This window comes from Crocuta crocuta, unplaced genomic scaffold (genome assembly GCF_008692635.1).
Source record: "Crocuta crocuta isolate KB4526 unplaced genomic scaffold, BGI_CrCroc_1.0 scaffold64, whole genome shotgun sequence".
Lineage (NCBI taxonomy): Eukaryota > Metazoa > Chordata > Mammalia > Carnivora > Hyaenidae > Crocuta > Crocuta crocuta.
In genome coordinates, this window is record NW_027530640.1 from 13,277,988 (window position 1) to 13,292,756 (window position 14,769).

The 14,769-nt window shown below is 39.2% G+C and overlaps 1 protein-coding gene across 1 annotated transcript; it reads right to left on the reverse strand.

The window, feature by feature from the left end:
• Window positions 1–8,141: 8,141 nt before the first annotated feature.
• LOC144235400 (mitochondrial ornithine transporter 1-like) lies at window positions 8,142–9,163 on the reverse strand. Its single transcript, XM_077768955.1, is given in 3 exon segments — window positions 8,142–8,572; window positions 8,632–9,058; window positions 9,060–9,163. Coding segments are annotated over 3 exon segments (906 nt in total). The 5' UTR covers window positions 9,108–9,163.
• Between the last annotated feature and the right edge of the window lie 5,606 nt (window positions 9,164–14,769).

Sequence of the window (14,769 nt, forward strand, 5' to 3'; positions counted from 1 at the left end):
TACTGGGACATAAAGCAGCCTCAATAAATATAAAAGAACTGAGATCACAATAAACTATTTGTAAAAAAAAAAAAAAAAAGAATAGAGATCATACCATGCACACTTTCAGATCACAATGCTTTGAAACTTGAAATCAATCACAGNCTCACATCAACAAAATAAAAGATAAAAACCATATGATCCTATCGATAGCTGCAGAAAAAACATTTGACAAAATACAACATTCCTTCTTAATAAAGACCCAGGAGAAAGTCGGGATAGAAGGAACATACTTAAACATCATCAAAGCCATCTATGAGAAGCCTTCAACTAACATCACCCTCAATGGGGAAAAACTGAGAGCTTTCCCCCTGAGATCAGGAACATGACAGGGATGTCCACTCTCACCACTGTTGTTTAACATAGTGCTGGAAGTCCTAGCATCAGCCATCAGACAACAAAAGGAAATCAAAGGCATCAGAATTGGCAAAGAGGAAGTCAAACTTTCACTCTTTGCAGACGACATGATACTCTACATAGAAAACCCGACAGACTCCACCAGAAGCCTACTAGAACTGATCCAAGAATTCAGCCAAGTTCCAGGGTACAAAATCAATGTACTGAAATCGGTTACATTTTTATACACCAATAATGAAGCAACAGAAAGAGAAATCAAGAAGCTGATCCCATTCACAATTGCACAAAAAACCATAAAATACCTAGGAATAAGCCTAACCAACGATACAAGAGATCTGTATGATGGAAACTATAGGAAACTTATGAAAGAAATTGAAGAAGACACAAAGAAATGGAAAAACATTCCATGCTCATGGATAGGAAGAATAAATATAAAATGTCATTACTACCCAAAGCAATCTACACATTCAATGCAATTCCAATCAAAATTGCACCAGCATACTTCTCAAAACTAGAACAAACTATCCTAAAATTTGTATGGAACCACAAAAGACCCCAAATAGCCAAAGTAATACTGAAATATAAAACCAAAATGGGAGGTATCACCATCCCAGACTTTAGCCCCTACTACAAAGCTGTCATTATCAAGACAGTATGATATTGGCACAAAAATAGACACCTAGACCAATGGAATAGAATTGAGAACTCAGAGCTGGACCCAAAGGTATACAGCCAACTAATCTTTGACAAAGCAGGAAAAAATATCCAATGGAAAAAAGACAGCCTCTTTAACAGATGGTGCTGGGAGAACTGGACACCAACATGCAGAGGAATGAAACTAGATCATTTTCTCACACCATACACAAAAATAAACTCAAAATGGATAAAGGACCTGAACGTGAGACAGGAAACCATCAGAACCCTAGAGGAGAAAGCAGGAAACAACTTCCTTGACCTCCAATGCAACAACTTCTTACTTGACACATCCCCAAAAGCAACGGAATCAAGATCAAAAATAAACGACTGGGACCTCATCAAGATTAAAAGCTTCTGCACGGCAAAGGAAACAATCCACAAAACTAATAGGCAACCAATGGAATGGGAAAAGATAGTTGCAAATGACATATCAGATAAAGGGTTAATATCCAAAATCTATAAGGAACTCACCAAACTCCACACCCGAAAAACAAACAACCCAGTGAAGAAATGGGCAGAAGATATGAACAGACACTTCTCCAAAGAGGACATCCAGATGGCCAACAGACACATGAAACGATGCTCAGCATCCCTCCTCATCAGGGAAATACAAATCAAAACCACACTGAGATACCACCTCACACCAGTCAGAGTGGCTAAAATGAGCAAATCAGAGAACTCTAGATGCTGGCGAGGATGTGGAGAAACGGGCACCCTCCTACACTGTTGGTGGGAATGTAAACTGGTACAGCCCCTCTGGAAAACAGTGTGGAGATTCCTCAGAAAATTAACACTAGAACCCCCCTATGACCCAGCGATAGCACTTCTAGGAATTTACCCAAGGGGTATAGAAATGCTGATGCATAAGAGCACATATACCCCAATGTTCATAGCAGCACTCTCAACAATAGCCAAAACATGGAAAGAGCCTAAGTGTCCATCAACGGACGAATGGATCAAGAAGATGTGGTTTATCTATATGACGGAATACTACATGACAATGAGAAAGAATGAAATCTGGCCATGTGTAGCAACATGGATGGACCTTGAGGGTGTTATGCTGATTGAACGAAGTTAGACGGAGAAGGACAAATATCATATGTTTGCACATATAGGAGGATTAGGAGGAACTTAACGGAGGATCCTGGGAGCGAAGAAGGTGGGAAATAATGGGGGAAAGGGAGAAAGGCAAACCATGAGAGACTCTTGAATGATGAGAACAAACTGAGGACTGATGGGTGTGGTGGGGGAAGGGGGAGATGGGCATGGAGGAGGGCACTTGTGGGGATGAGCACTGGGTGTTATATGGAAACCAACTTGACAATAAACTATATGTAAAAAAGTAAATAAATTTTTTAAAAAGTTGCTAAGAGGCCAGATCTTAAAATTTCTTATCACAAGAAAAATATTATAACTATGTGGTGGTGGATGATAACTAGACTTACTGTGGTGATCATTTCATTTCATTCCATAGTATATACAAATACTGAATCATTAAGTTGTACTCCTAAAACTAATATGTTACATGTGAATTAAATCTCAATAAAAATAAAAGTTATGAAAAGGTACAAGCCAGGCTTTAATAAATTTCATAATTACTCCTAAATAAATATCTGAGAGTTCTGTAATTTCTGTTCCTAGTTATATACCCAAGAGAAACTCTTGCACATTTACATCGGGAGGTATATATGAGAATATATATACTGACAGTGTACACAAGAGTAGATATCAGGAAACAATCCATATGCCCACCAACTAATGAATAAATAATGGTAGACTCACAAAATGAAATGTTTTACAGTAGCCAAAATAAATGAATTACAGTAACAACATTATTGGATTTTAAAAATAAATATTATTAAGTGGAAAAATAAGTACCAAAGTATTATAGTATTTTTACCTTTGCTATAAAATTTAAAACAACTAAATGAAAAATATTTACAGAGGAGTAATACATAATACACTAAAAGAATATTCAAAAGAGCAAAGAATGATGTACATTGAATTGAGGGTGATGATTATCTTCATTTGGTGAAGGTGGGGACCAGGTATGGGGGGGCCATGTGTATGGTTAAATAGAGTATTACCAAGTCCCTAACATTTGGAGGAGATGCTGTGTTTGTAAATTCTTATTACTATTTAGATTTATAACAAGATAGAGAAATAGATGATATTGGATAGATAAGTAGATAAATAATGCAGATCATATATGGACTAATGATAGTTTATTATAATCTAATTCTGTGAACCTGAGTTCTAATAAGATTTTAAAAAAACACAGCATATGCTATAGAAGAACATAAAGCATTTGGAAGTAACAATGAAGTATTCTTGCTAAAATATTTAACCTCGACCAAGCCTTCTCGCAAGGAGACAAAGCCTAGAAACCCAGGGGCCCTCCTGTATTACAGAAGACAGGAGGGGCACCTGGGTGGCTCAGTTGTTTAAGTGTCCGACTTTGGCTCAGGTCATGATCTCACAGCTTGTGAGGTAAAGCCCTGTGTCAGGCTCTGTGCTGACAGCTCAGAGCCTGGATCCTGCTTTGGATTCTGTGTGCCTCTCTTGCTCTGCCCCTCACCCACTCATGCTCTGTTTCTCTCTCTCTTAAGAATAAATAAACCATCACACACACAAAAAAAAGACAGGAATGGGACTATGGTAGTCTCCACACTCAGAGCTGAAGACTAACTCTGTTGTGCAGCTTCTTCATAACCCACTGGACACCTGAGTCTGAGAATATTCTTATGTCTGGTGCCAAGGAGACAAGGAAGGCTTTTTGTGGGCAACATCTCCACGAACCTAGATTGGGGACCCAGAGTGCTGCTTAGAGAAGAGTAGGCCATTTCTCCAAAGCCAGAAGGAAGCCTTTCTCTGAATGCACCAAAGAGCCATTTTTCTTTCTACAGCAAAGAAGGTACATGGAAGGTTTCTCTAGTTGGGGTCTGCCAAGAGTCCCTGTGGCTGAGGAGAACCTAATGAAACTACTTTAGGCTGGAGTAGAAATACTCATTATAAAGACAACTATCTGGGGTGCCTGGATGACTCAGTTGGTCAAGCACCCAACTCTTGATTTTGGCTCAGGTCATGATCTCACAGTTCGTGGATTTGAGCCCCACATCAGGCTATGTGTTGGCAGTGTAGATTCTGCTTGGGATTCTCCCTCTGCTCCTCCCCTACTTGTGCTGTCTCTCAAAATAAATAAATAAACTTAAAAAAAAAAAGACAATCATCTGGCTTCCCTTTGGCAGAAATAATAACCTTTTTGGGAACATCCTCCCACCCCATGAGCATGCAGGATTTAAGAGACATCAATTTCTATAAAACTATTTACCCACCTGTTAAGTTTTTCACCTCAAGGTGCAGACTAAAAGTCAGTAATATCAAATGTTCTGAACTGGTTTCAAAAAGCTGTTAAGCCTGGTACAATGAACCAATCATCAGTTGACCACCATCAGCCTGAAAAAGGTCAGGACACAGGAAGATACTAATCTACCTTTTAAACATCATTGACAAAGAGTAACTGTTGGCATGAGAAGGGAGCCAAGAACACTGTGAATGGTGCAGCAACATGAGGCAGGCCACAGATTTAGATAATAGTTCCAACACTGAAATAATTAACTTTCTAAAAAGGTTCTCAGCAAAGACTTCTGGGTCATTCCACATGAATCTGGACAGATTGGAGAGACTAGAGAGTTACAGGCTTTGAAAGGTGCTAAAGTTGGAAATGCAGGCTCCAGACAGAGGGGTACTTTCTGAATTTCAGCAAAAAGTCTCCTGTGACTATTTTATGTACACAACTACTTCCTAGAAATATCATCACCTGTTTTTAGAACTCTGAGCCAGAAAAAAGAATCTACTATTCTTTCCAATTCAGCAACTTGGAGATATCTTCTTACTTGAACAGGAAAATTGTTCAAAATTTTTTCCTTGTTCAAACAAAATATCATATTTGATGCTCCATTGTGAGATATGGTCCCTCTGAGGTATCACATATACTTAACAATTGCTACAGCTTGGTATCCCATGAAAACTAGACAATGAATTTCTAGCTACAACATTACTGTAGCATTACAAGATATAGACTATCTGGCCTTGACAGTACACTGAAAGATATAATAAATATCAGAAAAGTTTTTCAAAGTTGAAGATTAAATTATGTTATGTGAAAGTGGAGTTTAAAATAAGGCAGGACAACAGATTTGACAATTTAAATCTTAGAGATAAATAACCATCTCACCACATAAAAATAAATGGTGATGGATGTGTTAACTAACCTAACTGTGGTAATCATATGTCAAATCATCACATTGTATACCTTAATTATATCTCAGTATAACTATGGAAAAAAAATACTGTGCAACAGTTTGAGGAATACAAAAAACTCTACAGTACAAAAACAAAACACAGTTAAGGGAAAGAGCTCCTTAAATTCAAAGATTTCATCACTCATTTTACATACACATACAATTTGGATTCTACTTTTTTTAATGTTTATTTATTTTTAAATATTTTATTTATTTCTAGGAGAGAGAGAGACAGCATGAGCAGGGGAGGGTCAGAGAGAGAGGGAGTGACAGACTCTGAAACAGGCTTCAGGCTCTGAGCTGGCAGTCAGCACAGAGCCCGATGCGGGGCTCGAACCCACGAACCGCGAGGTCATGACCTGAGCGAAAGTCGGACGCTTAACCGACTAAGCCACCCGGGCGCCCCTTTAATGTTTATTTTTGAGAAAGAAAGAGAGTATGAGCGAGGGAAGGGCAGATAGAGAGGGGGACAGAAAATCTGAAGTGGGCTCTGTGCTGACAGCAGAGAGCCTGATACAGGGCTTTAACTCAAGAATTGTGAGATCATGACCTGAGCAGAAGTCAGATGCTTAATCGACTGAGGCATCCAGGAATCCCTGGATTCTACTTTTTCATTTAAAATTTTACTCTAGAATATCATTCTTCTAACTGTAAAACATCTAAACCATCAGATCCTGGAGGATAGAAACGAAATACATTAATGTGTGAATACCCAGAGCTAAATATGGAGCCTGGAGCCTGGTTCCGATTCTTATTGCTCTCTCTGTCCCTCTCTTTCTCACTCTCTGTCTCTCTCAAAAATAAACATTAAAAAATTTTTTTAAGTAGAAAAATGGTTTTCTTTGAAAGAAAAACCAAATGGTACACCAGCCATTGCTCTCCAGCTCACCAACCACAACACTGAACTTCCTCTCTCCAGATGTTTTTTGCAATCCCCATTTGTCAATATCTCATTTCTCTGACCCTCTTTGTTTCTGGCACTATGGCTAGAGTTACTACAGAAGCTTCATAGATGGCAGAAAGCTAAAGGGAACTGGAGATTCCACACAAGATTTCCAATGATGATAGACACACATGGTGTGGACTATTACTAACACTGGTAGCTGGCTTACTTTCAGATTTGTAGGCTGCTTAAGAACACTTTTTATTGAGAGAAATTCTGCTAGTCTTGGAGCAGCAAGGAATAATAAGGCTTACTTTAGTTGTAACAACAATGACCCCCTAAACCATATGACCAAAACCAGTTGCTCATCTGTAAGTCTGTGTGGATCAGATGAAGTATGGTTTTTTTTTTTTTTAATGTTTATTTCTGAGAGAGAAAGAGAGAGAGATAGTGTGAGCAGGGGAGGGTCAGAGAGAGAGGGAGACACAATCCCAAACAGGCTCCAGGCTCTGAACTGGCTGTCAGCACAGAGCCTGACACGGAGCTCGTACCCACGAACCGCGATATCATGACCTGAGCCGAAGCCGGACACTCAGCCGACTGAGCCACTCAGGCGCCCCTGGTTTTTTGTTTTTGTTTTCTGTGTTTTTCTTTTATCAGTGCTTTACACATACATATGATATAGTTTAATAAAATTGCTTTTCTCATGTTTCATTGCTTTATAAAGTTACATTCCATACACAGTCATCAATAAATTTCCCTGATGGCCAATATCAAATTTAGAAGGTTACAATATTGTAAAAGAATGACAATGAGTTATAGACCCTGAGGTAAATTTTGGAATGGGTCAGCCTTAGCATTATTTACTGTGGAGTGCAAGTATTAAGTTCTGTCTGGTTCCTTCTGAGAGGAGAGAACTTCATTCACTTGATCACCAAACAATGAGCGAGTGTTCCCTTTGCTTTGGCACACTATATTCCCTGGAAGGCTTTCTGACTGCTGGAGGCAGAGGGGACAATGAATGATCCAACGTGCATCAATAGCTCCATCCCATTAATCCCTCCCTCAGTCTAAAGTCCAGTAGAGGGGAAGCTCTTTGGGAAGGTATAAGAGGGAAAATTGGTACAGATGAAGGCTGCACTACTTCCCAAAGTCTTGATGCTATAGGCTACACCTAAGAATGCAGAATATGATCCCACTTTGAAAGTGAATGCCACTATTTTAAGAATACAGCATCTTAGGAAATTGCAGGGTGCTTACTGTGAAATTTTAAAGAATATGGAAGCCATACCAGTATGCAGGTACATTGTTCTCTTAAAAACCTAAGTGGGTATTTGGGATTTCAAGCACCACACAAAAACTTTTTAAAAACTTTAATTGCCTAGTATAGAGAACATGTTAAGCAGAGTTTTAAAGAGACCCTACATCTTGAATGGGTTTAGCCATCATTTATGATCATCTTCATGAAACATGGATACCTCTTTCTGGTGATATGAGATTAAACATGGGACCAAACTGTTTTACAACAGATAACCACCTAAACTGCATGTACACTTACAGGTTTATGCATAAGCCGTGATGTAATAGATTTAGCATTCAGATCAGGTTCATAGGCCACCAGCTCACTCTGTATATCCCACTAAACACAAGAGCAGCCCATCTTCTATTTTAATACAATTATGGGTAGAAATTATATGATGTAAGATAGATCTTCCATAAAGTTTAGAGTAGAAGAAGAGATGACAAAAACAAAATTCCCATGAAGTAAAAAATAATTCCACATTGGCCCAGTACTCCATGAAACCTGAGATAAAACTATAGTCCTTTAAGGCATTTACTTACATCCAGTTCACCAAGACACTTCAATATGCTTCAACCTGGCTCATCCTCCTCCTCCTCCTATATTCATAAGTCAAAAATAGTGACCCATTGGCAGGGAATGCTCGAGTCATAGTAGCTTTCACTTCAAAATACAAGGCTGCTATTCCTTCATTTTTCACAATACTTACAAGAGTTCCCATAAATCCAGCCTGTTTTCCAGACATGGAAAGAACATGAATTCTGGATTTAATACAATCCACTGGGTATATGACAAGCCAAAGGCAAATTCCAACAGCTCCACCACTTACCATCAAAGGGACAGGGCCTAGTTCTTCTTTTGATCTCCCCGAGGCAAAAAATGATCGACTCAGTTCATAGCCACCGAAGAAGAAGAAATAGCCGGGTACTTCTTGAAGTAGAGTGCTCGAAAGTCCGTGGTAGAAGCCCAAGAAGCCATCTTTTCTTTTCTTTTCTTTTTCTTTTTTTTTTTTTTGAGTTTTCTGATCAAGAAGCCATCTTTTCTAAGTATACTCTTCACAACGGACCAGACTGTGTTCTGGCTTTTTGTTATTTTCCCTGACATTTCCAGTTCGTACATGGCCCGTAGCAGGCACTTCACATGCTCAGTGGGGCACCGGGTCAGCGCAGCAAACGCGGAAGCGAAGGACCCAGCAGTTGCGGTCTGCAGTTCACTCAGGTTCTCCTGCTTGTCCAATCCAACCACTTTCCTCACAAGCTGTTGGCAGAAGCCATAGCACATGAAGAGGACAGAGTTCTCGGCGACGGAGGCAGTCCGCGCTGGGCCAGTCCCCTTGTAGAAGCCCCGGAATCCCACTTGTGAGTACGTCTTCAGGCAGCAGTAGGTGAGGCTCTTGTACAGGCCCGGGAACGTCTGCATCTTCACTTTCACTGTGTCGAAAGGCTGCCCCGTCAGGACACATACTGTGCCCCCTATGGCTCACGGCTGTGAGGTCGATGGCGGCTTGGATGGCAGGATTGGACTTCATGTTCGCCCACTCTTCTGCTGGTCTCCGTGGGAAGAAACTCTCTGGAGCTCTGTGCAGGCGTCCCACACCCACACGCCCATTCTCCACTCTCCCTCCTCCGTGGGAGAAGCCGCTTAACCCCATGCGAGGCCTCGGGACGCGCTCCCGCGCACATAAATAACCCCCGGCCTGTTAGCTGGANCACTTATAATGAATTGTAATACAGATTGAAACCTATTTTATAAATTCTTGCAGTTAAGGCTAGAGACAATAGGCGCCGATGTTAATGTTTTCCTTTTCGGCTTGACTCCCACCTACTTACTCCCCACATTTCTTAATAGGCAAAACAAAAGGGGATATGCTCCTTGTTGGTCGAGCCTGAAGTCAAAGGGTCAAATCTAAAGACACAGAGGTTTCTAATAGAGAAGATAAACTACTTGGGGGTTTTTACATGACAATCGGTGGCTACTTTTGATCAGAAAACTGGAAAGGCAGCTCTACAGCGGGATGAGCCCCCCCGCCGCGCCTCTCCGGGTCCTGGTCCTCCTTCGACTAAGTGACTGTGGGAGAGGAAGCCGGAGGCTAGCCGATCTGCCTGCGGAGCTGGAGAATGGCTAATTTCGTGGCAACATCGCCGAGAATCCGGGGCTGAAGTCCTGGGACCTGGTGGCCCAGAGTCCTCATCATTTTTGGAGGTAGGATACGGCGTTTTTACCATTGGCTTGGAAAACAGGTATTTATATATTGATTGATAAGAAAGTTGATAGAAAAGAGCTGTGTAGTTCCAGCGCTCTATAAGGGCTTACGTTTCGTTGCAGCAGCGGAAGTTCGAGATATAAATGCCAGTAGGCGTGGCTTCCAAGGCAAGACGCGTTTTTGGACGTTAGCTTGAGGATATCGCTCTTTAGGACACACCTTCTCCTCTCAGACAGATGCTCGTAATCCCATTGGTAGTATGAATTCTCTTAAGGTTTTCATTCTAAGGCCTAGTTGGAGTTTTACTTTGGGGGTAAAAATAAAATGGAAGGGGCAGGAAGTACTCTGAAATGATTCTGCCTTCGGAAACCTTTCCATGTCTGATTATCTTTGGGTATTAGTTAATAAAGTGAGGGACTGGGACGCCTAGTGACTCAGTCTGTTAAGCGTCAGACTTTGGCTCAGGTCATGATCTCACAGTTTGTGAGTATGAGCCCCAACATCAGGCTCTCTGTGACTGAAGAGTCTGTGAGTGAAGAGTCTGCTTTGGATCCTTTGTTTCCGTTTCTCTACCCGTCTCCTGCTTGCTCCCTCTCTCTCTCAAAAAATAAATATAAAAAAATTTTTTAAAAATAAAAGTGAGTCATTGAAATAAAAAATAAATAAACGTCCATTTGCAACTAGGTGGATGGAACTAGAGGCTATTATGCTAAGCGAAATTAATCAGAGAAAGACAAATAGCATATGACTTCACTCATAAGAAATTTAAGATACAAAACAAGTGAACATAAGGAAAGGGAAGCAAAAATAATATAAAGACAGAGAGGGGGACAAAACATAAGGGACTCTTTTTAAAAAAATTTTTTTTAATGTTTTATTTATTTTTGAGAGAAAGAGAGAGAGAGAGTCAGAGAAAGAGGGAGACACAGAATCTGAAGACAGGCTCCAGGCCTGAGCTGTCAGCACAGAGCTGGAAGCGGGGCTCAAACCCCCGAACCGGGAGATCATGACCTGTCCCCAAGTCCCCCTTTCCCCCTTCCTTGGAAACTTATGCCTGCAAATATTGAGCCTCTCGCAGATTCTGTGTCAGTTGGTTTTGTCTCTCTTTGGTATACTGCCTTGTACACATTTAGCCTGTAACTTTCTTTGATCTCTGAATTTATCAGTCCTTCCTCTGCTTTGGACTTCTGAAAACAGGTTAACATTTCTCATTTACTGGTGTCTCATCTCTTACTCTTTTTGACTTTAGGGTTTCTTGTTATCTTGGCAAACTTTTTTTCCCCTAATGTTTATTTATTTATTTTGAGAGGAGTAGGGGCAGAGAGAGAGAGAGTCCCAAGCAAGCCCAAAGTGGGGCTTGATCTCACAAACCATGCAATTATGACCTGAGCCAAAATCAAGGGTTGGAGGCTTACCTGGCTCAGCCATTGTGGGGCCCCTTGGCAAACTTTTTGACAAAGAAAAGAGTTATATGAGAATACTATGCCGTTTTATACTAGAAAAAGAATTTTAAATTCTTCATGTCATATTTGAGGTATTTTTAAAAATTTATTTTACTATTTTTATTTTTTTAAGTAAACTTTACCCAACTGGAGCTGGAACTCACCACTCAAAGTTCAAGGGTCACAAGCTTTACTGATTGAGCCAGCCAGGCACCCAGAGGGATTTTTTTAAAATTATGTTTTGATATTACCCTCAGGAAAGTCAAGGAGAAAAAAAAATAAACAGCATATTATAATATTTACTGTGGAAGCCCTATCAAGTTATCTAGAAATGCTTTTGATATCTTAATGACCACTGAGTGTCAATTAATTACATCTGGTTCATTGTTTATGTATTTTTAAACATGCTGAGTTTCTACAAACACAAGACATATAGGAAACTGCAATAAATCATCAACTGCTTTTGCGTTAAGTTCATACATATGTTTTGGAGAAGCCAAATTAGTGATCACGGCCAGGAAGCACAAGGGCATTAATAGGGAAATGGCCTATACCTTCATCGAATTGTCAGACACAGTTGCATAAATAGTAGAGACAGAGATCAAGTTCCAAGACATATATTTAACTTAACAGCTAGACTTGGAGAGAACAGATGCCAGCATATATTATATCACAGACCAAGATAATAGGCAGTCTTAAGCAGGTGAAATCATTTTTTCTTACTAACCAGAATGATGATGCTTTTGTTTTAATTGTAAGCATATCCTCCCAATCATACATACCAGAAAATAATGGCAAAGAATTTCCAGCTTTGCACTGAAGACCACTACCCTTGACAAGATGAATACCCAAATCACATGCTCCCTAACAATTAGACTGAATGACCAGACAGGATTACCAGAGAAAGTGGGGTGTGAGCTGAGGCCTGAATCACAAAAAGACAAACATAATATGTGGAGACAGTTTCAGGAAAAGGGAACTGTACATGCTAAATATAGCTCTGTGGTGAAAAAGAGGTTAGCATTTGAAGTAAAGAAAAAAAAAAATCCAGTATGGCTGCTGTGTAGTGAGCAGTCTTCCTAATATATATTTTCACCTAGAATTCTTACATAGTAATAAAAGATAAAAACCAGAGTTTAAGACACAGTCATTCAGAGACATGAACTGTCACAATTTGTCCAAATTTTCATCTCAAATAAAAATTTCTTCTCCAAATTGAAAATGTCAGGCTTTATGTAACTTAAAACTGAATATAAAGATTCCTTTTACCTAGTTTGTAGACATAATGAAAATTGGAAGCCATATTGACATGAATGTTTATTGCAGCATTTGGTATAATAAAAATTTTTTATGAAACAACCTAAGTGGCCAGCAATAGGGGAGTGGATAAAATGTTTTTTTAAAAATCCTTAGGGGCACCTGGGTGGCTCAGTCAGTTGAGCGTCTGACTTTGGCTGAGGTCATGATCTCACAGTCCGTGGGTTTGAGCCCCGCATCTGGCTCTGTGCTGACAGCTCAGAGCCTGGAGCCTACTTCAGATTCTGTATCTCTCTCTCTGACCCTCCCTGGCTTGCTCTGTCTCGGTCTCTTAAAATAAAGACATGAAAATTTTTTAAAAAAATCTTTAACATGAACTGAAGCACTAAACCTACATGTGCTGATATGGAAGGATATTTATATATTTTTGAGTCATAAACTTTATAGTAGTATCTATAACAAAATCATACTTTTTTCTTTACAAAACTACATATACATTTAATTGTACACCAAATAAAGACCTGGAATGACACAGCTCAAAATGTTAACAGTTTACTCTAGAAAGTTGGTTGAAAGGAACTTTATCTTTTTTTATAAAAATCTCTGCATTGTTTAATATTGAAAGCTGTACTCATTAGCTAAGGGAGCTTTGAGAATAGTGAGTCCTTTTGGTAAATCAGGACATACTTTAAGAGAAATGGATCCCAATCTTCTTCAATTAAGCTTTTCTCTTTATATAAGAGGGTAATTACTCTTCATTATAGAGTTCTCAATATTAATAGAAAGCCAGGCTATAAGTAAATCAAGAAAAAAACAAAGTTATAGTAGTTAGCAGAGTCTATTTGTTTATGCTGCAGATTATTTGAACCAAACTTTGTTTCTGTTATAGATTCCTTATGTTTGTTTTTTGGGGGAGGGGTCAATGTTTATTTATTTGTTTTGAGAGAGAGAGAGAGAGAATGAGTTGGGGAGGGATAGAAAGAGGGAGGGGGAGAGAGAATCCCAAGCCCAGTATGGGACTCCATCTCACAAGCTGTGAGTTCATGACATGAGCCAAAATCAACCCACTAAGCCACCCAGGTGCCTCTGTAATTAGATTCTTTAATTTGAAATCAGCCACTGTAATTAGATTCTTTAATTTGAAATCAGCCACTTAAAATGGCTGTTTCTTTATACTTTTCAATCATTTTTATCATTTTTGAATTCAAAATTATTTAATCCTTATTATGTCCAGACATTAGTAAATAGGGAATAATAGTTTGCTTTTATTGTTAATTTACTATATTCTAGACATCGTTTTAAGTCCTTTAATATGTTATCAACTCAATAGCTAATAGTCAAAAATCAACAGCCCTATGAGGTACATATTATTATCACCTTCATTTTAATGATGAGAACAGTGAGGAAATAGATTAAATTATTTGCCCAAGAGCATACAACTAATAGGTCACTGAGCTAGCCTACAAACTCAGGGACTGCATCTCTTGATCTTGAGATTTTAACTTCTTTACTATTTTTTAGTAAGTTTAGTGACTAACAAGCCCAAGTGCCTACTCTCAGTGAATTTACAGCCTAGTGGGGGGATGAGCTACAAGGTAGTTTACACTTTAGTATGATAAATGCATAACTGAGTATTTATCCCAGCAGACTATTATAGAGTGCATGAGATTAATAGACATTAAATGTTTGAGTACTTCATATACAGTATTTGGTATGGCATAGCACAGTAAGTTATTTGTTGAATAAAAGGTAAACAGTAGAGGCAAAGCCATAGTGGATCTCTCTAGACAAAGAAGGCCTTGTTAGAGTTGGTGATGTTAGGGTTGAGAATGGAGATATGTAGGATTTGGCCAAGCGGTCTTCTAGATAGGGGCTAAAAATAAGTGAGAGGATGCGGTGACATGAAACTGAAAAGGTAACCAAAGCAATTATAATTTTATGCCTTCTTAAAAATGTAAACTTAGTCCTGAAAGCAGTGGTATACCTTTGAAGGGTTTTAAGCATGGGAATAACATGATCAAATATCATCTAGCTTAAGAAGATAACTTTAGTGGCAAAGTCAAAAAACTAAATTGGATGGTTTAAAAAAATGTTTATAAAAACACACAACCAGTTAGGAAGCTATTGCCATTTGCTTGGCAGGAGATAATGACTTGAACTAAGACAGTGGCAGTAGAGATGAAGTAGTGATTGAAGAGCTTTTTTATAAGCACTTTTATATAAGTATAAGGAGCCAGAGGGTGAGTAGTCAAAGGTTATGGCTTAAGCTTCTAGCTTCAGTAACTGGG